The sequence below is a fragment of the Hippocampus comes genome, unplaced genomic scaffold (assembly GCF_001891065.2).
Source record: "Hippocampus comes isolate QL1 unplaced genomic scaffold, H_comes_QL1_v1.1 scaffold174, whole genome shotgun sequence".
Taxonomy (NCBI): domain Eukaryota; kingdom Metazoa; phylum Chordata; class Actinopteri; order Syngnathiformes; family Syngnathidae; genus Hippocampus; species Hippocampus comes.
Genome location: NW_017805983.1, coordinates 4580368 through 4594187, shown reverse-complemented (window position 1 = coordinate 4594187; position 13820 = coordinate 4580368). Strand labels below are relative to the sequence as shown.

At 42.2% G+C, this 13820-nt stretch overlaps 1 protein-coding gene across 2 annotated transcripts; it reads right to left on the bottom strand.

Annotated features, from left to right (window-relative positions):
• Positions 1 to 623: 623 nt before the first annotated feature.
• On the bottom strand, positions 624 to 13588 carry bgnb (biglycan b). Of its 2 annotated transcripts, XM_019891212.1 has the most exons (9): positions 13286 to 13588; positions 13172 to 13208; positions 6753 to 7014; positions 3643 to 3755; positions 3070 to 3283; positions 2863 to 2973; positions 2113 to 2206; positions 1189 to 1327; positions 624 to 1112 (listed from the first exon to the last, which is right to left on the bottom strand). In XM_019891212.1, exons 3-9 carry the CDS (start codon positions 6997 to 6999, stop codon positions 915 to 917), a joined length of 1116 nt encoding a protein of 371 aa, XP_019746771.1. In that variant the 5' UTR covers positions 7000 to 7014; positions 13172 to 13208; positions 13286 to 13588; the 3' UTR covers positions 624 to 914. The 2 variants fall into 2 exon arrangements, with proteins under 2 accessions (XP_019746771.1, XP_019746770.1); XM_019891211.1 differs by lacking the exon at positions 13172 to 13208.
• Positions 13589 to 13820: the final 232 nt, after the last annotated feature.

Sequence of the window (13820 nt, the reverse complement as noted above, 5' to 3'; positions counted from 1 at the left end):
TAGCTTGTCAGATTACAGAGTGGAGACAGGACAACATGTGTGTGGTTAAAGCGCTTTTGCGTTACCAAGCGGAGATAAAGTGAGCAGAAACTGTGCAAAAGAATGCATCAACACTACTTTTGTTTGCAGCACTATGTGTACACGATCTTTTTTTTTAGAGTCCGTCAGCAAAGCCGGTGCGTGTTGTTGCTTAAAATGGGGCACAATGCTACTACTTGGGTGTCCCCCTCAAGGACTACTTACAGACAGCGGAATAGTGATAAAAGGCACAAGAGAGTCCCTTGACACAGAAAGGCTGGAGGTTCAGTTAGGTAAATCTAAAACATGTTTACTGATGAGAAGAGGCCGCTCGGTCAAGCGAACCCCAAGTCGAAAGAAAACACGTAACCGAACTTGAATTAGTATCTACATTTCTGTTTAAAAAGTCTTGTTTCTTGCAATGGTGAGAAAGAGCGTTCAATACGAACACTAGATGTTGCTAAATTTAAAGACAAGACCTGAGCAACTCTTCCAATGTACAACACTCAAAGTCCTAAAAAGCAAATGTTTCTAGATTTCAAGATCTATAACGTGGGGCTTTTCTGGGGGGGTTTCCCTCCATGGTTAATCTTAATTAAAAAAAAAAAAAACTTCAACTGCGACATTGTGCAATGGGGGATTTTTCTCTTTTTTTATATATTATGGCTTGGGACAAACATTCTTCCCTCTCAACTGAAACTGAATTTAAAAAATAAAACTTTGAAGTTTTACGCTGGTGGTCTATTTTATCCGCTTCCCTCCCCTCAAAGAAAAACTACCATTAAAGAAATTTCCAATCTTCTCAAATATTTTGAAAGTTTATTAATTTAAATGGTTTTCTTCATTTCTCCATCACTTGCCCTTGATACTCTGCATCCCCGAGCAACCCCCCTCCTCTACTTTTTGTAGTTTCCAAACTGGACGGCCAGTCGGTCGCTGACGCAGCGGAATGTTGCGGGCTGCACCTCCCAGTAGTTGACGGGGTTGGAGAAGAGACTGATGCCATGGTAGAAAGCTCTCTTCATTCCTGCTCCTTTAGGACAGAAGGCATTCAAATCCACCTTGCCGATGTTGTTGTTGTGGAGGTACACCACCTTGAGAGCAAAAGTACAACACTTGTGGTATGTCCTTGCAAAAACATGATATAGCTGCAGGTTGCCGTAGACTCACCTGTAAGTATTTCATATCCGGGAGACCTTTGGGAACAACGGAGATACGATTGTTGTCCAGGTGCAGCTCTCTCAGCCTCGGTACGAAGGCAAGACTTCCATTCTCTATGTTACGGATGTGATTGAAACTAAGGCCCAACCTGGAGCAAAAGGGAACAAGGAGGTAAATTGTACCTTCAGTCACAGAATTATCGACATTTTATATAAAATGTAGCTAATTTCTATAGGTTGATCATTTTTGCGGCATTAATGCCAGTTGTTTTAGTCTGTCTATGGCGTTTTGCATTGTGTGTTGGCATTCAGCAAGGATCCTTTCGTAAATCAAGGTAAATGTGCTTTGGTTAAATGCGAGGAGTGTAATTCCCTTTGTTTTCTATTTCATGTTAAAGTAAATTTCAAACTCACACACACACACACACGCACACACGCACACACGCACACACGCACACACAAGCTGTTGTCGTTCCTTCTCAAAAGGGGTTAATTAAGCCTGTTGAAATAAAAAAGGAACACAACATAAAACAAAGCTCACAATTGTGTGTTTTGGTAGATTATTTCTGTGTAAATTGAGTACGATCCCACAAGTGTTCCATATGGGGTTGAGGTCAGGACTGTTGGCAGGCTACTCTCTATTCTTTGTTCTCCAAAATTTTGGAGTTAGTCTCTAAAAAAAAAACACCGCCATGTTGGGGCAAGCAGTTCGTCTCTCGCAATTGTCTTCAATGAAGATACTGTACTGCCTCCACCAAATGGTGTCACTCGGTTCACTTTGACTTGACAATTGCTTAGGCACAATCTGGAACTGTCACTGATGCACATTCATTTCAGTTTTTGCATTTAAAAACGAACGATACAGCTCACGACAACAATTGTTAAAATTTCCCAACCAGTTTGGTTTATGTTGAGGTTGTGGAAAAAGTGTAACCTGAACAGGTTCTTGTAGCGTTTCAGGTCCTCCAATTCCACAGCCTGGATCTCATTGTGGTCAAGGTGAAGCTCATGGAGACTCTCAGGGAGATCTGAAAGAAAAACACACGTTTGTCTCTCTAAGACTCCACTGACTTCCACAACTCTTTCTTGCATTCTAATTTGGACTGATTGAGTTTCTCATCATGCACATGATTAATCAAATTCATGAACTGTACTTTATTTCAGACCAGTAGCCCACATAAAAAGGGAAAAGAGAAACAACAGTAACAAGCATTTATGGGATGAGACAAGGTAGGGATAAATAAACAAAAAAGTGAAGACGTCGTGCTTGGAAATGAAATAATTCTGTCCGAGTCCATACTTTCATAACATATTGAAAGGGTCATCGTGCCAACCATCAATTTCTCTCTCATTTTCTGCACTGCCGATCTTGTTCAGGATCTTGTTTAGGCTCACAGGAGGGCTGATTTCTATCCCAGATGATGGACGATGAAAGTTGTGGTACATGCTGAACTGAGATTCACACCAATGGCAAATGTGTCGTCTTGATTCAACATGTTAATTGAACTGTAGGAGAAAGCCACAGTAGCTGCAGAAAAGCTGCCCAGAAAGAACTAACCCAGTCCACAAACCTGGAACCTTCTTGCTCTGAGGCAATAATACCTTGAGCTCAACTACAGTCCTGTTTTCACATGATGTTTCTATTAGAAATGTATTTTGCCTGTCAGTCACAGAGAGCAAATACCTTTGGGCACTCCAGTCAGTCTGCTGTCTGAGATGCGCAAAAAGTTCAGTTTCAGACCCTTGAAGGCACCAGGCTCAAAGCCACTGTTCTGGATGGGGTTTGCTCCCATCTCTGCAAGAGAGAAGACACAACTTTATGTCAACACAAAGACCCTTTAATCACGAGCGCCCAAGTGAATAACACAGAGTTGTGTTTGGGATCTTTGACCTATGCAGTTCATGTTGCCCAGTCCTGCGAAGGCACCAGCTTGCACCTTCCTGATGCGGTTCTCGTGGATCCTGATCTCCACCAAGGAGGCAGGCAAGTTCTTGGGGATGCTGGTCAGCAGATTCTTGGAGAAGTAGAGCTTCTGCATGCTCTGGAGAGGGATGAATGCCCTGGGATGGACCTTGGAGATGTAGTTGTTCCTCAGAGATAATCCCTGTGAAAAGCAAGTCAGTTACGTAGTAGCGCCTGAATAGACAACCCCACGCGCCACAAAAAAAGAGCTTATTGCATGATGTCTTGTCTGCCTGTCTAAGTCTTGGTGCTAGAGAATGTGCGAAAAGCGTCTCTGCAAAATGAGAAGCAATGTGAAGTTGATTACTCCCATTTGGCCTAAGACTTCAATTTTCACACAATTTAAGATGACAAAGGGTGAAAAAAAAAGAAAATCAGTCTCTTAGGAAGTGGAGGTTCTTAATGATATTTTACACTACCAATGAGGCTAATATCAGCTGAGTCGGTAACACAACCAGCAGAGCTCAATTTAAATGCTACCCGACTGCATGTTTGTCTTACATATAAATTTGTGAGGCCCTTGAAGTCATTCTCTCTCAGCTCTGTGATATGGTTGTTCTGAAGATCCAGGAACCTGGTGTCGGGAGGAATGTTACTTGGCACCTCACTCAGACCTGCAGACCAACAAAAACACAGAAGGGAGTCATACTCCATTAAACACTTCACACGGGTAACTTGTGAAGCAAAGCCCTTAAAAGCTGGTTTGTGTTCACTGTGCCACCACTTGGGATATCCCAACTTAGACTTCAAGAAAATAAGGCCTGTAACTCAAACCAATCATCGTGCCACGCAATGTCAAATGAGCACTTTGGGTTTCTGAGTCATTATTTTAATGAGAGATGGACATAGGATACAACCATGGAGGTCACTTACAGACGTCAAATTGGCACATAACTGATTGCATGCAAATAAAGACATGCACACTTACACACACACACACACACACACACACACACACACACACACACACACACACACACACACAACAGATGGGGCCAGCAGATGTTTCCCGTCTGGTCTTCATTTGACCAAAATCTCAAAGGCGACGATTTAAGTACCATCGGTATCAAGCTTCTGTTATTAAATGAAAAGGAAACAGCAGAAGCTGGCACTCTGTTGGTTGTGAGTTATCGCGTGTGTGATGAAGTCGACACTTGACGACTTAAGTGTCTTGTTCCGAATGCCTTCGGGAAAAAAAATTAGGACACAAAACGGTGACACCGTACAGTCAGTGACACCAGGGTTTGAGAAAGCATATTTTTTGCTATTTCCAAATAAAAAGTTAATTATATGGGATACATCCATCCGTTTCTTTTACTACTAATCCTCCTCAGGGTTACTGGTGAGCTCTCCCAGCTGACTTTGGACGAGAGGTGGACCACACCCCGGATTGGTCACCATTCTATCTCAAGACACCAGCGTATGATGATACCCTGTTCGTCTCCAAATGTTTAGAAATACACCTCTACCTCAACATTTGGTCACTGGAGCCAAATGACACTGGTTGGACTTGGTCATGAACCGCATCATAAAGAAACGCGCATTTGTGTATCAAATGTAGTCAGTTGCTTAAGCAAACCTGATCGTAACCGCGTGCATGATGCAAGAAGGTCAGCTTGGCAGCTCGTACCAGCTCTCCCATTGGGATCCAACATTCCGCAGACCACATCTACCAGCCACAGCTGTCCATTCAGAGTTAAGTTTAGATACGGCTTTGGCTGTAACCAGCCGCACCCTCCCTTTCACCACCATGGATCGAACGTCGCGGTGCCCTCCGGTTTCGGTTCAAATCCACGTAAGCAATACTGAGAAGGATTCAAGTTGCAGGAACTGCGTGTGGACTTTTGTTTGACATTTCAAATCTATTCCTGAATGTTCCTGAACAAGAGGGTGCTCTGGGAGCATAATCTCATGATGTGAGTTGAAGATTTAATTTTTTTTTTGATCTGTGCCAGAGCAGTTTTCAACAAGCCTGCTGCAATTGACCCCCTTATATGTGGAATGCAGCATCAAAGTTGAACAAACATTCGAGAAGCACACCGATCAAAATGCCTCTCCAGCGACCTAAAACCCCCGACCGCAGATTTCACCCGTAAAGCCACACAGCTCAAAGGTCTCGCCACAGACTGACAAAACTGGCACCCTGTCAAACCCCAGCACCCCTCCAGACAAATACTGAACATCATTTGGGGATGCACACGGAGAGGAGACAGACGCCACTGCCGAACACACATCTGTTCTAAATAAGCATTCAGGAAATTATATGCTTCCACATTTATCCTCTGCAGAAACACCAGGGCTCCACAGTAAATACAGAGAGTTCACAAAGTGATGAATCAACACCACCATTATGTCGAAACAGAAACTTGGAGAAAGTTGAGAATCTTCATACCTGCCGAGATGGCTGATCACCGTAGTTTTGGTCCAAGCAACGTTGACAGGACAATTTGAGAATTGTTAATTCAATAGGTGATTGCTGAACATCATGTTTGATGGAGTTTTGATTGTTTACTCGATGATTATAGTTTACATTTGGAATTGTGAGTATTTATCAGGTTGACTCTTTACATTTATGATCCTACCTGGAGTAATGCTAATAGATACGCTATGTCAGGTGGAAATCTCCACTGTCCAAATTTGGTCAATATTCTTTTTTTTTTCACAAATCGATAACATTGGTGAGTTCCCACACTGGTCTATTTGTTTGACAAATTATTGACCAATTGAAGTGTTAAAAATGACTTGATGCAATGGTAATGGCTCGGTAAACATGTAGTTTTTTTTTTGGAGGGTTTCCTGAAAAGTGATGTTCTGGACATGCGAGGTCACCACACGATGCCAGCGAAATGTATTTGAGGATGAGAGTGTCACCTAAACAGATGGACCGTTGTGACGTGTATCTTGCTGGAAATGGTTTGAACTTCATGTCCGTGTAGATTTGCATCTATGCTGGTCTCCTAAAGTTGAGGTGAAAGCGCCTGGACTTCTTGATCATCGAAGACGTTTCACTTTCAATCCAAAAGGGAACTTGAAGTATGAAGAAAATTTTTAGTTTTCAACTGACATTCCTTGAAAACCTGAGAGGTCCCTGTTGGATCCGATTGAACGTTTGTGAAACCGTCCTCTTTCCTACTAAATTCTTGTGAAAACACATTGCCCTGAACATGAAACAGTGTCGGTTATTTGTTCAAGATCATCCTGATTTTCTCTCCGCCGCCGTCAGTCCTTCGCTCATTTGGTCCCTCTCAATCCATCAACGTTCTCCGGTCCCCATCACAGCTCCACTTATTTTCGGATTAAACTTTATCGTCCACTCAATATCTACGCACAGAATCTGGAACCGAGAATCCCAGAAAGAGACGCTTTTACTTGTCAAAATTTTGCTATCTGGAGCAGCAAGAGTCGTGCAGCGCTCAGACTTTCAGTCAGTACGTGATTCAGCTGTGCGTCATTCATTAAAATCTGCTTTCCCCACGGGCCCATTTAAATATCTTGCACATTTTGTGCTGACAAGTACCACAGATACATTTCCTTGTCCCCCCCCCCCCCCCCCGCCACACAATACATACGCTTACTCACTCACTCACACAGATAAACACACACTCACTGACCGAGGTCAGAGCACTGGACCACTTTGAGTCGACACTGGCAGCCGAAGGGGCACATGGGCATGTCAGGAGGGGGCAACTCTTCAATGGCTGATCCTTCTTCCTCATCCTTCATCATGGCCTTCATGTCAATGTCCAGACTGTCCAAGGCAAAATCCCAGAAGCCTTTCTGCTCGAACGGCAGGGCAGCGGACGGGGACAGCAGCTGGGCCACGCATAGTAATAGCAGGAAGGAACAACAGGACTGCATCTTTGCTTGGGACACCTTCAAAGAAAACAAACACAGCAAAATGAAGAGGAGCAGAATTTGATACATCGCAAATAAGTCTGTGATAACATCTCGTCAAGATTGGACCTGGCTTTGTTGACTTGATTTTATCTGTATTCACTCCCCACGGCGGCTGACATGTTCGCATGACTTGAAACGAAGGCATTCCGACCCAAAGACGACCAGATGTAGGCCAACAGCAAATGTTTTTCCCTTTGCCTTCGAACAAGCCAATGATTGCCGGTGCTTTGGGAGCTAAGTATAGTGATTAAAGCTCTTTGTAATAATATGATACAGTCTGATGAAACTAAACTACACATCTCAGAAGTTTACACTGCACCAAGAGGGACCCAAGAATCCGTTCAGGGAACTGAAGCCACTCCGGCCACAAAATGCCGGCGTCTGCTTCCTGCACACCGAGTTGAGGTCAGGTCTCTTCGTGGCTAGTTTAGAGGTGGAAATTATTGCAACGGTGCAGCCTCACAAAGATGCAATTGATTCAAATGGGGAAACGGGGCTAAGAGCAAGTGCAAGTGTGTGTGTTCTTCTCGAAGAGCATGTCAGCCCCTGATGTCAGACTGCACATGCACATGGTCCTAACAGAAGACCTGCAAACATGTGAGCGCATGTGTCAACTTGATTTATTCTGCCTGTGCTGACTACGAGACAGAAACACGGTCGGTCTAATCCCAAGAAAAATAAGAGTGACCCTACTAATTGGAACTGTTGCTCTTTAGCATCAGTGCTAATCCCATGAAGCAGTCTGTGAGCGTTGTGTTAACTGAGTCTCTCGTTCGTAGCCGCCTAATTCCAGACTGTGCTGGGACTGGTGCTGAGCTCACGGTGCCGACAGCCTTCGTGCCGTCTGCACCAGCAGCTCCTTCTGATTTGCAACATATTCAAGATCAAGTAGACATTTGACAAGGATCAGAGGGATGATAACATAGCAATTGTGTGTTTAAAATAAATAAATAAATAAATAAATAAATAAATAACTGTCAATGGTTTTGACCAAGACTGGCATTGAGCTAGTTTCAGTGTTGGGTTTTTAATTCAATACTGGAATTAAAAGTACAATATTTAAAAGCAGTACCAGAGTTCAATAGATTTAATAGTAAAGCAAATAAATAAAAAATAACTAACCACATTTACGAAAAGAGTGTATAGAGCAAGAACTAAAAATACACAGAAAAAAAAATGTTGCGCTGAATTTACTCAATTTTATTTCATCAAGTGGTAAAATGAAATCAAATAATCTGAATCCGGATAGATTTTTTTAATGTCAATTAAACACCTCCTTAAAAACGTTTTGATTTTGTGTAGTAGCCACTTGATGAAGTAACTGAGTAAATTCAACCGACATTTTTTTTTTCAGTGTACTTTGAAGAATTGTTTCATGGGTATGGGAAAAGAGCATCATTTTTAAAAAACTTTTACACTTTACTCTGATGTTTCCAGTATGTATTGATTCAGATTATTCACTCTGATAATAAAGAATAACCTCAAATTGGGGGACAGTATTATAAAGAAATTGTGTTTTAAGTGTGATTTGATGGTGGACTGTTTGTATTATACACAGGTTCGTGGATTCACAAGATTTGACGGTACATGGCATTTTGTGAATTTTTTGGTTCATTACAACTAACTTTATAAAGTGTTTTTTTTTTTAAATTCTGCACAAAACAAAAAAATAGTTTATAGTGCACGTAGAGCGTTATACAGTATGGATATCATTTAAATCAGTAATTCACAAAGTGTGGTACATGCACCACTACTGGTACGCGGGCACCCTCTAGTGGTACGAGAAAGAATCGTTGCCCAAGTTAAGCTCACATGTAAGGAAAACTTATATGTGCAATACATTTTTCAATATCTAAGCGCAGTTTTATTTTTCTAACCGCATAATGTTGAAGTGCCTTCCAATAGTTTCAGAAATACTTTTTGAGCATCAAATCAGTGTCTCGTTTTTGATGAACACTTACTACAATGCTGTATTTTAATGCCGGTCAATATGGGGGTACTAGGAGAGTTCAGTATTTTTGGGGGGTGGTATTGGTGTAAAAAGTTTGAGAACCACTGCTTTCAATTAGACCACTTACTTGCTTACAATAAGACCACAAGATTTTCAACCGACGTACGTAAAGTACTCGAACGGTTTATATCATTGGTGAAACCGTGTTAACACCTTGAGCATGTTAACGTTCAGATTTGAGTACTGAGCATTGAGAAACTTTGTGGCACACTAAATTCTATTACAAGGAATGTTTTGTTCATTTAGCCGGCCATTAATTGGCTTGGCTTCTCACACCAATCTCTAGATTTCTGTTCACCACAAGCACCTTCGCAAGAATGTGGAGGTCCGAAATAACGGCTCCTTTCTTCCAATTTAAATGTGGAAGAAAAAAAAAATGTATGACGTGGACCAGGATCTGGCCCTCGCAGACCATTCCCAGCAATATAAATAGCAGCCAAATTATACTGTTTTGCAGCAAAGAAATAACAGCCGCGGCCTTGGTTTGGTCAGAAGAATGAAGCCAACGGGATGCAGCCACGACGACACATTTAAACAGCATCGCACAATGGCGCATAGAGAAGGGCTGCAACACAACACCAGCAGACACCTAGAATTTCTGCAACGTGTGCAGCACAAAATTATGGGAGATATCACAAATATATTGTCAATCTAAAAATATGCACCCTAATCAGAGGGTTTTCGATGTGGTCAAACCGATGATTTGTCTACAGTTTGTCTGGACGTGGCGCGAGATGAGGCCTTACAGAGGAAAGCACTAGAAAGGGGAATGAAGGAATGAAAGGAATAAAAGCAAGCAAGCACTTGTTAAAAACAAAAAACAAAAAAACATGGCTACCATTAACTCACCTACATTCCAGCCACTCTGGCTGTGATCATTTATTCGTTATAAATTCCTATCGTCTCTACATCCGATTTAATTCTGAAGAAAGGAGCCAACCAGATTGAATGAAGATAATACACATTAAAAAAAAATAAAATGGAAACCAATGAGACAATTAGGCACCGCTGAGTCAATTCTGAGGTCTGACAGGGAAATTAGTGAGCGAGAAAAAGAGGAATTGGCTGATGAAACACTGGACTACTGTCAAGTAAACCACCCTTAACTCCGTCCAAAATGAAACCAGTAAATTGACCACACATGACCACGCCTCAATTATTCTCTTTTGGAACTCGCGTGTGTCTGTGGTGCTCAAACTGCCACATACTTCGAGCTCAACTAAGTGCAGGAAGAATCCCACGTTCCCAATTTCCCTGAAAGCCAAAGACAGATTTCTCCACTCGTACTGTATCTTCCTGCACAAACTCATTTGGTCACCCACATTCACTCACTGAATTCATGTCATGAATTTAGGGATTTTCCAAAGAGAATTGTCTTGATTGAGTTTCGCATAGTTGTGCACTTAGGCGTCGATGCGTAGTTTTCTTTCAAGGTTCGCACACCCAGCATCTGAGAAAAGCTTCACATTTTCAACGTGGACAATCCATCACGTGTTGGCTACCTGTCAGAGCTTCCATCCATCACCAGTATCTGATATTGCTGCCAGATTTTGCTTAGTGTGCCTGCGTGGCAAGAATAATCACCCTGGCACACGCTGCAGCCCACCATGTTGAGTCTTAAGTGAGTCAGGACAATCATGCGAATGCCTGTCATTTAGCTCCCACTGTCACACTTTGAAATCAAACTACTCATTACTTGTGATTTAGACTGAAACCTCACAAAATGTTTTTTTTTTCAAATGTCTTCTACAGTGGGGAAAAATGGTGTGTTGAATTTACTCTGTTTTATTTCATCAAGTGGCTGCACAACATCAAGTTATCTGAATTCAGTTACATTTTTTGAACCCTTTCAGTTACAACAGTGGACAGCTTATGTTATCAGGTTGCAGGGTGCATGAAAGGGTTGAATAGATGTACTTGGAAAAAAAAAATCCCTGGATCCAGATGATTTTATTTCATGCACCCACTTGATGAAAAAACAAAAAATTGAGGACATTCAACAACAACAACAACAAAATGTCACTGCAGGAGAAGAGCTTTTCTCCCTATAAGATGCTCAAATCTGCTTATATAATGTAGCCCCATTCACCCTCTCACACCAGATACATAATATGCTGTCTTTGCTGCAAAGTATTATCCGCAGCTCATATACCACAAGCAGCTGAGGTTTTAGAAAGGTTGCCATTTTTCCCATTTTCTATGGCTCGGTTGCCAAACGTGCAGAAGATGCGCAGTCAAGACAGGAACAAGAGTTCAGCAAAAGCTGCCACGTCGCTGTTGTCCAAAGGATGAAAAGTCGAGAAGCCGGTGAGATACTAGGAAGGAGTGTTTTTGTTTGGGTGGACTTCGGTAGGTTGGCCTGTCAGTTGGTTAATGTTAACATTATTAGGTAGGTTGATAATATCACCATACCATACCAGCGAGTTGATCCAAAAGGAGGGCAGCGTTCAGAAGGCAATTTAGTGAAATCTGCCTGGCCAAAGCTGACTGCTGATCAACACACGGGCAGATAAAATGACCGCCAAGTGCCCATTGCAGCTTGAACTTTTTATTGTTATGTGGAGGGAAAATGTATTCATGGCCCGGGTTGGACCAAGGGCTTTTATGATGTTTACAGAAAGTGTTTTGTAACAAGTCTGTGTTATTCTGAGCAGAAATTCAATATAAAATGCAATCCAATAAAGCTAGAACAACACAAACCCAAAATTCACAAGCCTGCGGGCCAAAGTCACCACCACTCGCACGAACATTGACACGGTGTTTTAGTCCGGGGGAAAAAAAAATTAAGCCCTCCTTGAAACGGCTTGTTTTAGCTGATCTCTCAATTTTGTCCAAAACACACAAACAGTTTGGCTGGAAAGTGCTGCTTTTGCTTCTTGCTGCCTTTTGTTCACATGCACATCTGCATGGGAGAGAATTTATTTCAGCTCATGCTGCTAGTTATCATCAAATATGTGCATAGCCATGTGTTGCCACTGTCTACTTTGCTGCTGCTTGAATCTCTCCAATGTGTCAAGACCGATTCGGTTCTGTTCTGTTCTCTCGCAATTCTCTTCTATTCACATGACCCCTGTTCACACACCTCCTTACACAGGCTGAGCTAGGCGGGGTCCTGCAGCAGGCTCCGGGTGGAGTCAAGTGCCCCAGCGGCTGTAATTTGGTGGCTGCTGCCCCTAAAAAAAGGTCGCCTTTGGCAGCTCCTCTGAGGCCACCAAGCTTGGATGTGGTGGCAAGCTGCAGGGAGAAAAGATGCTTACAAAAGAACCACGACAGCCTGGGGGATGATTCCCAATTGAAAGTACCGGTACTCAGCAGTGATTTGTCGTATCATCGCCGAGGACACATGAGTTTGAGTTGGATGCTGAGAGAGAGACAGGTGAATGGTGACACATGTTGGAGTGTGTTGGTGAAGCCACAGACTGTCTAATAAGTGGGGAAAGTCAAGAGACAGGAAACAGACACGTTTCATTTCCCGTGTCTGACCAGTGCCACCACACTGTTTGCTCTGTCTTTGCGAAGTTAAGGTGACTCAATGGCATGACTGGCTCATACGGTGGGCATGAAGTCATGGCCATAAGGCGGAATGGGGCCACCGGGGAAGACTGTGTTTCTTTTTGATTCTTCCCACGCAACATCAATTGATGTATATGTAGAGTGTGATGACACAAAAAAGGCTAAGGCAAGTTTCAGGAACACAGATGGGAACGTGTGACTTCCAAATATCATTTCCTTTCATCCTCCCTTGTCGAACAGATTGCGCCATCTAGTGTAAATGTGCAATAGAGGTTGGAGGCCGATGTGACTGATTCAATCTCGGACACCCGCCAAGTATTTTAGCTGATGCAAATGATTGCAGCGCAATCATTCGGAGGGAGGGTACGACAAAAATAAATAAATAAATAAACATTTAAAAAAAAAAAAAATCAGAAAAATCAGAAAAACAAAGACAGAGGTATTATTGCACAGCATACGGTGAAACAAGAACGGTGAATATAATTTTTGCATTCATGTAAAAAAAAATGCACTTTGTTGCATTGTTGGAATTGCACCATGCAGATCACTTTAAACTTGAAACAGCTTTGCAATAAGAACAAGAAACAAATAGTTTGACTTTAATGTTACCTATTCCAAGTTTCTGTGCAGGCTTGATAGTGGTATACTAAATACGAATGTTACAGTTAAAAGATTATGTAACATCTATTAAAAAAAAAAAAAAAAAAAAAAATCATCGCCTACCTTTTGAATAGAACTTTGAAAATAATTCCAAATTCCCAGAGTAGGTGGAACAGTGTTGCCGCCCTCTGTGCGTCAGATTATCCTGCAGATGATTGATTTTATATGTTGATCACATTCAGGGATTATTACAGTATTTCTTTGGGGTCCGCTGACATCAAGCCTCTGCTCCTCCACCACCGTGTGCCACTGTGAGCCGAATCAGAGCTTCCAGCCCATAAAGTCAACGGGCCAGCCTCCTTTCTCCTCTTTGGGGAGCAAGGACGGGGAGGAGGGGAAGTGCAGGACCGCTTTTTGCTTTGATTCCTGTTGAAGAAAAAACAAGGTTTTATAGTTAGTCGTCATTCCAACAAGAAAAGATAACATCGAAGACTGGGCGTCTTCACAAGAACAGATTATGACACCCGAGTCAAGTCAAGTCAACTCACTTCACAATAAGTAGAGGTTTGTCAGAGTCTTAATAATTGAAAATGAAAAAGGAGCATTCAAGATGTTTATTGCCACTCTCATTAAAAGTTTAATCAAAAGCTAAGCATAA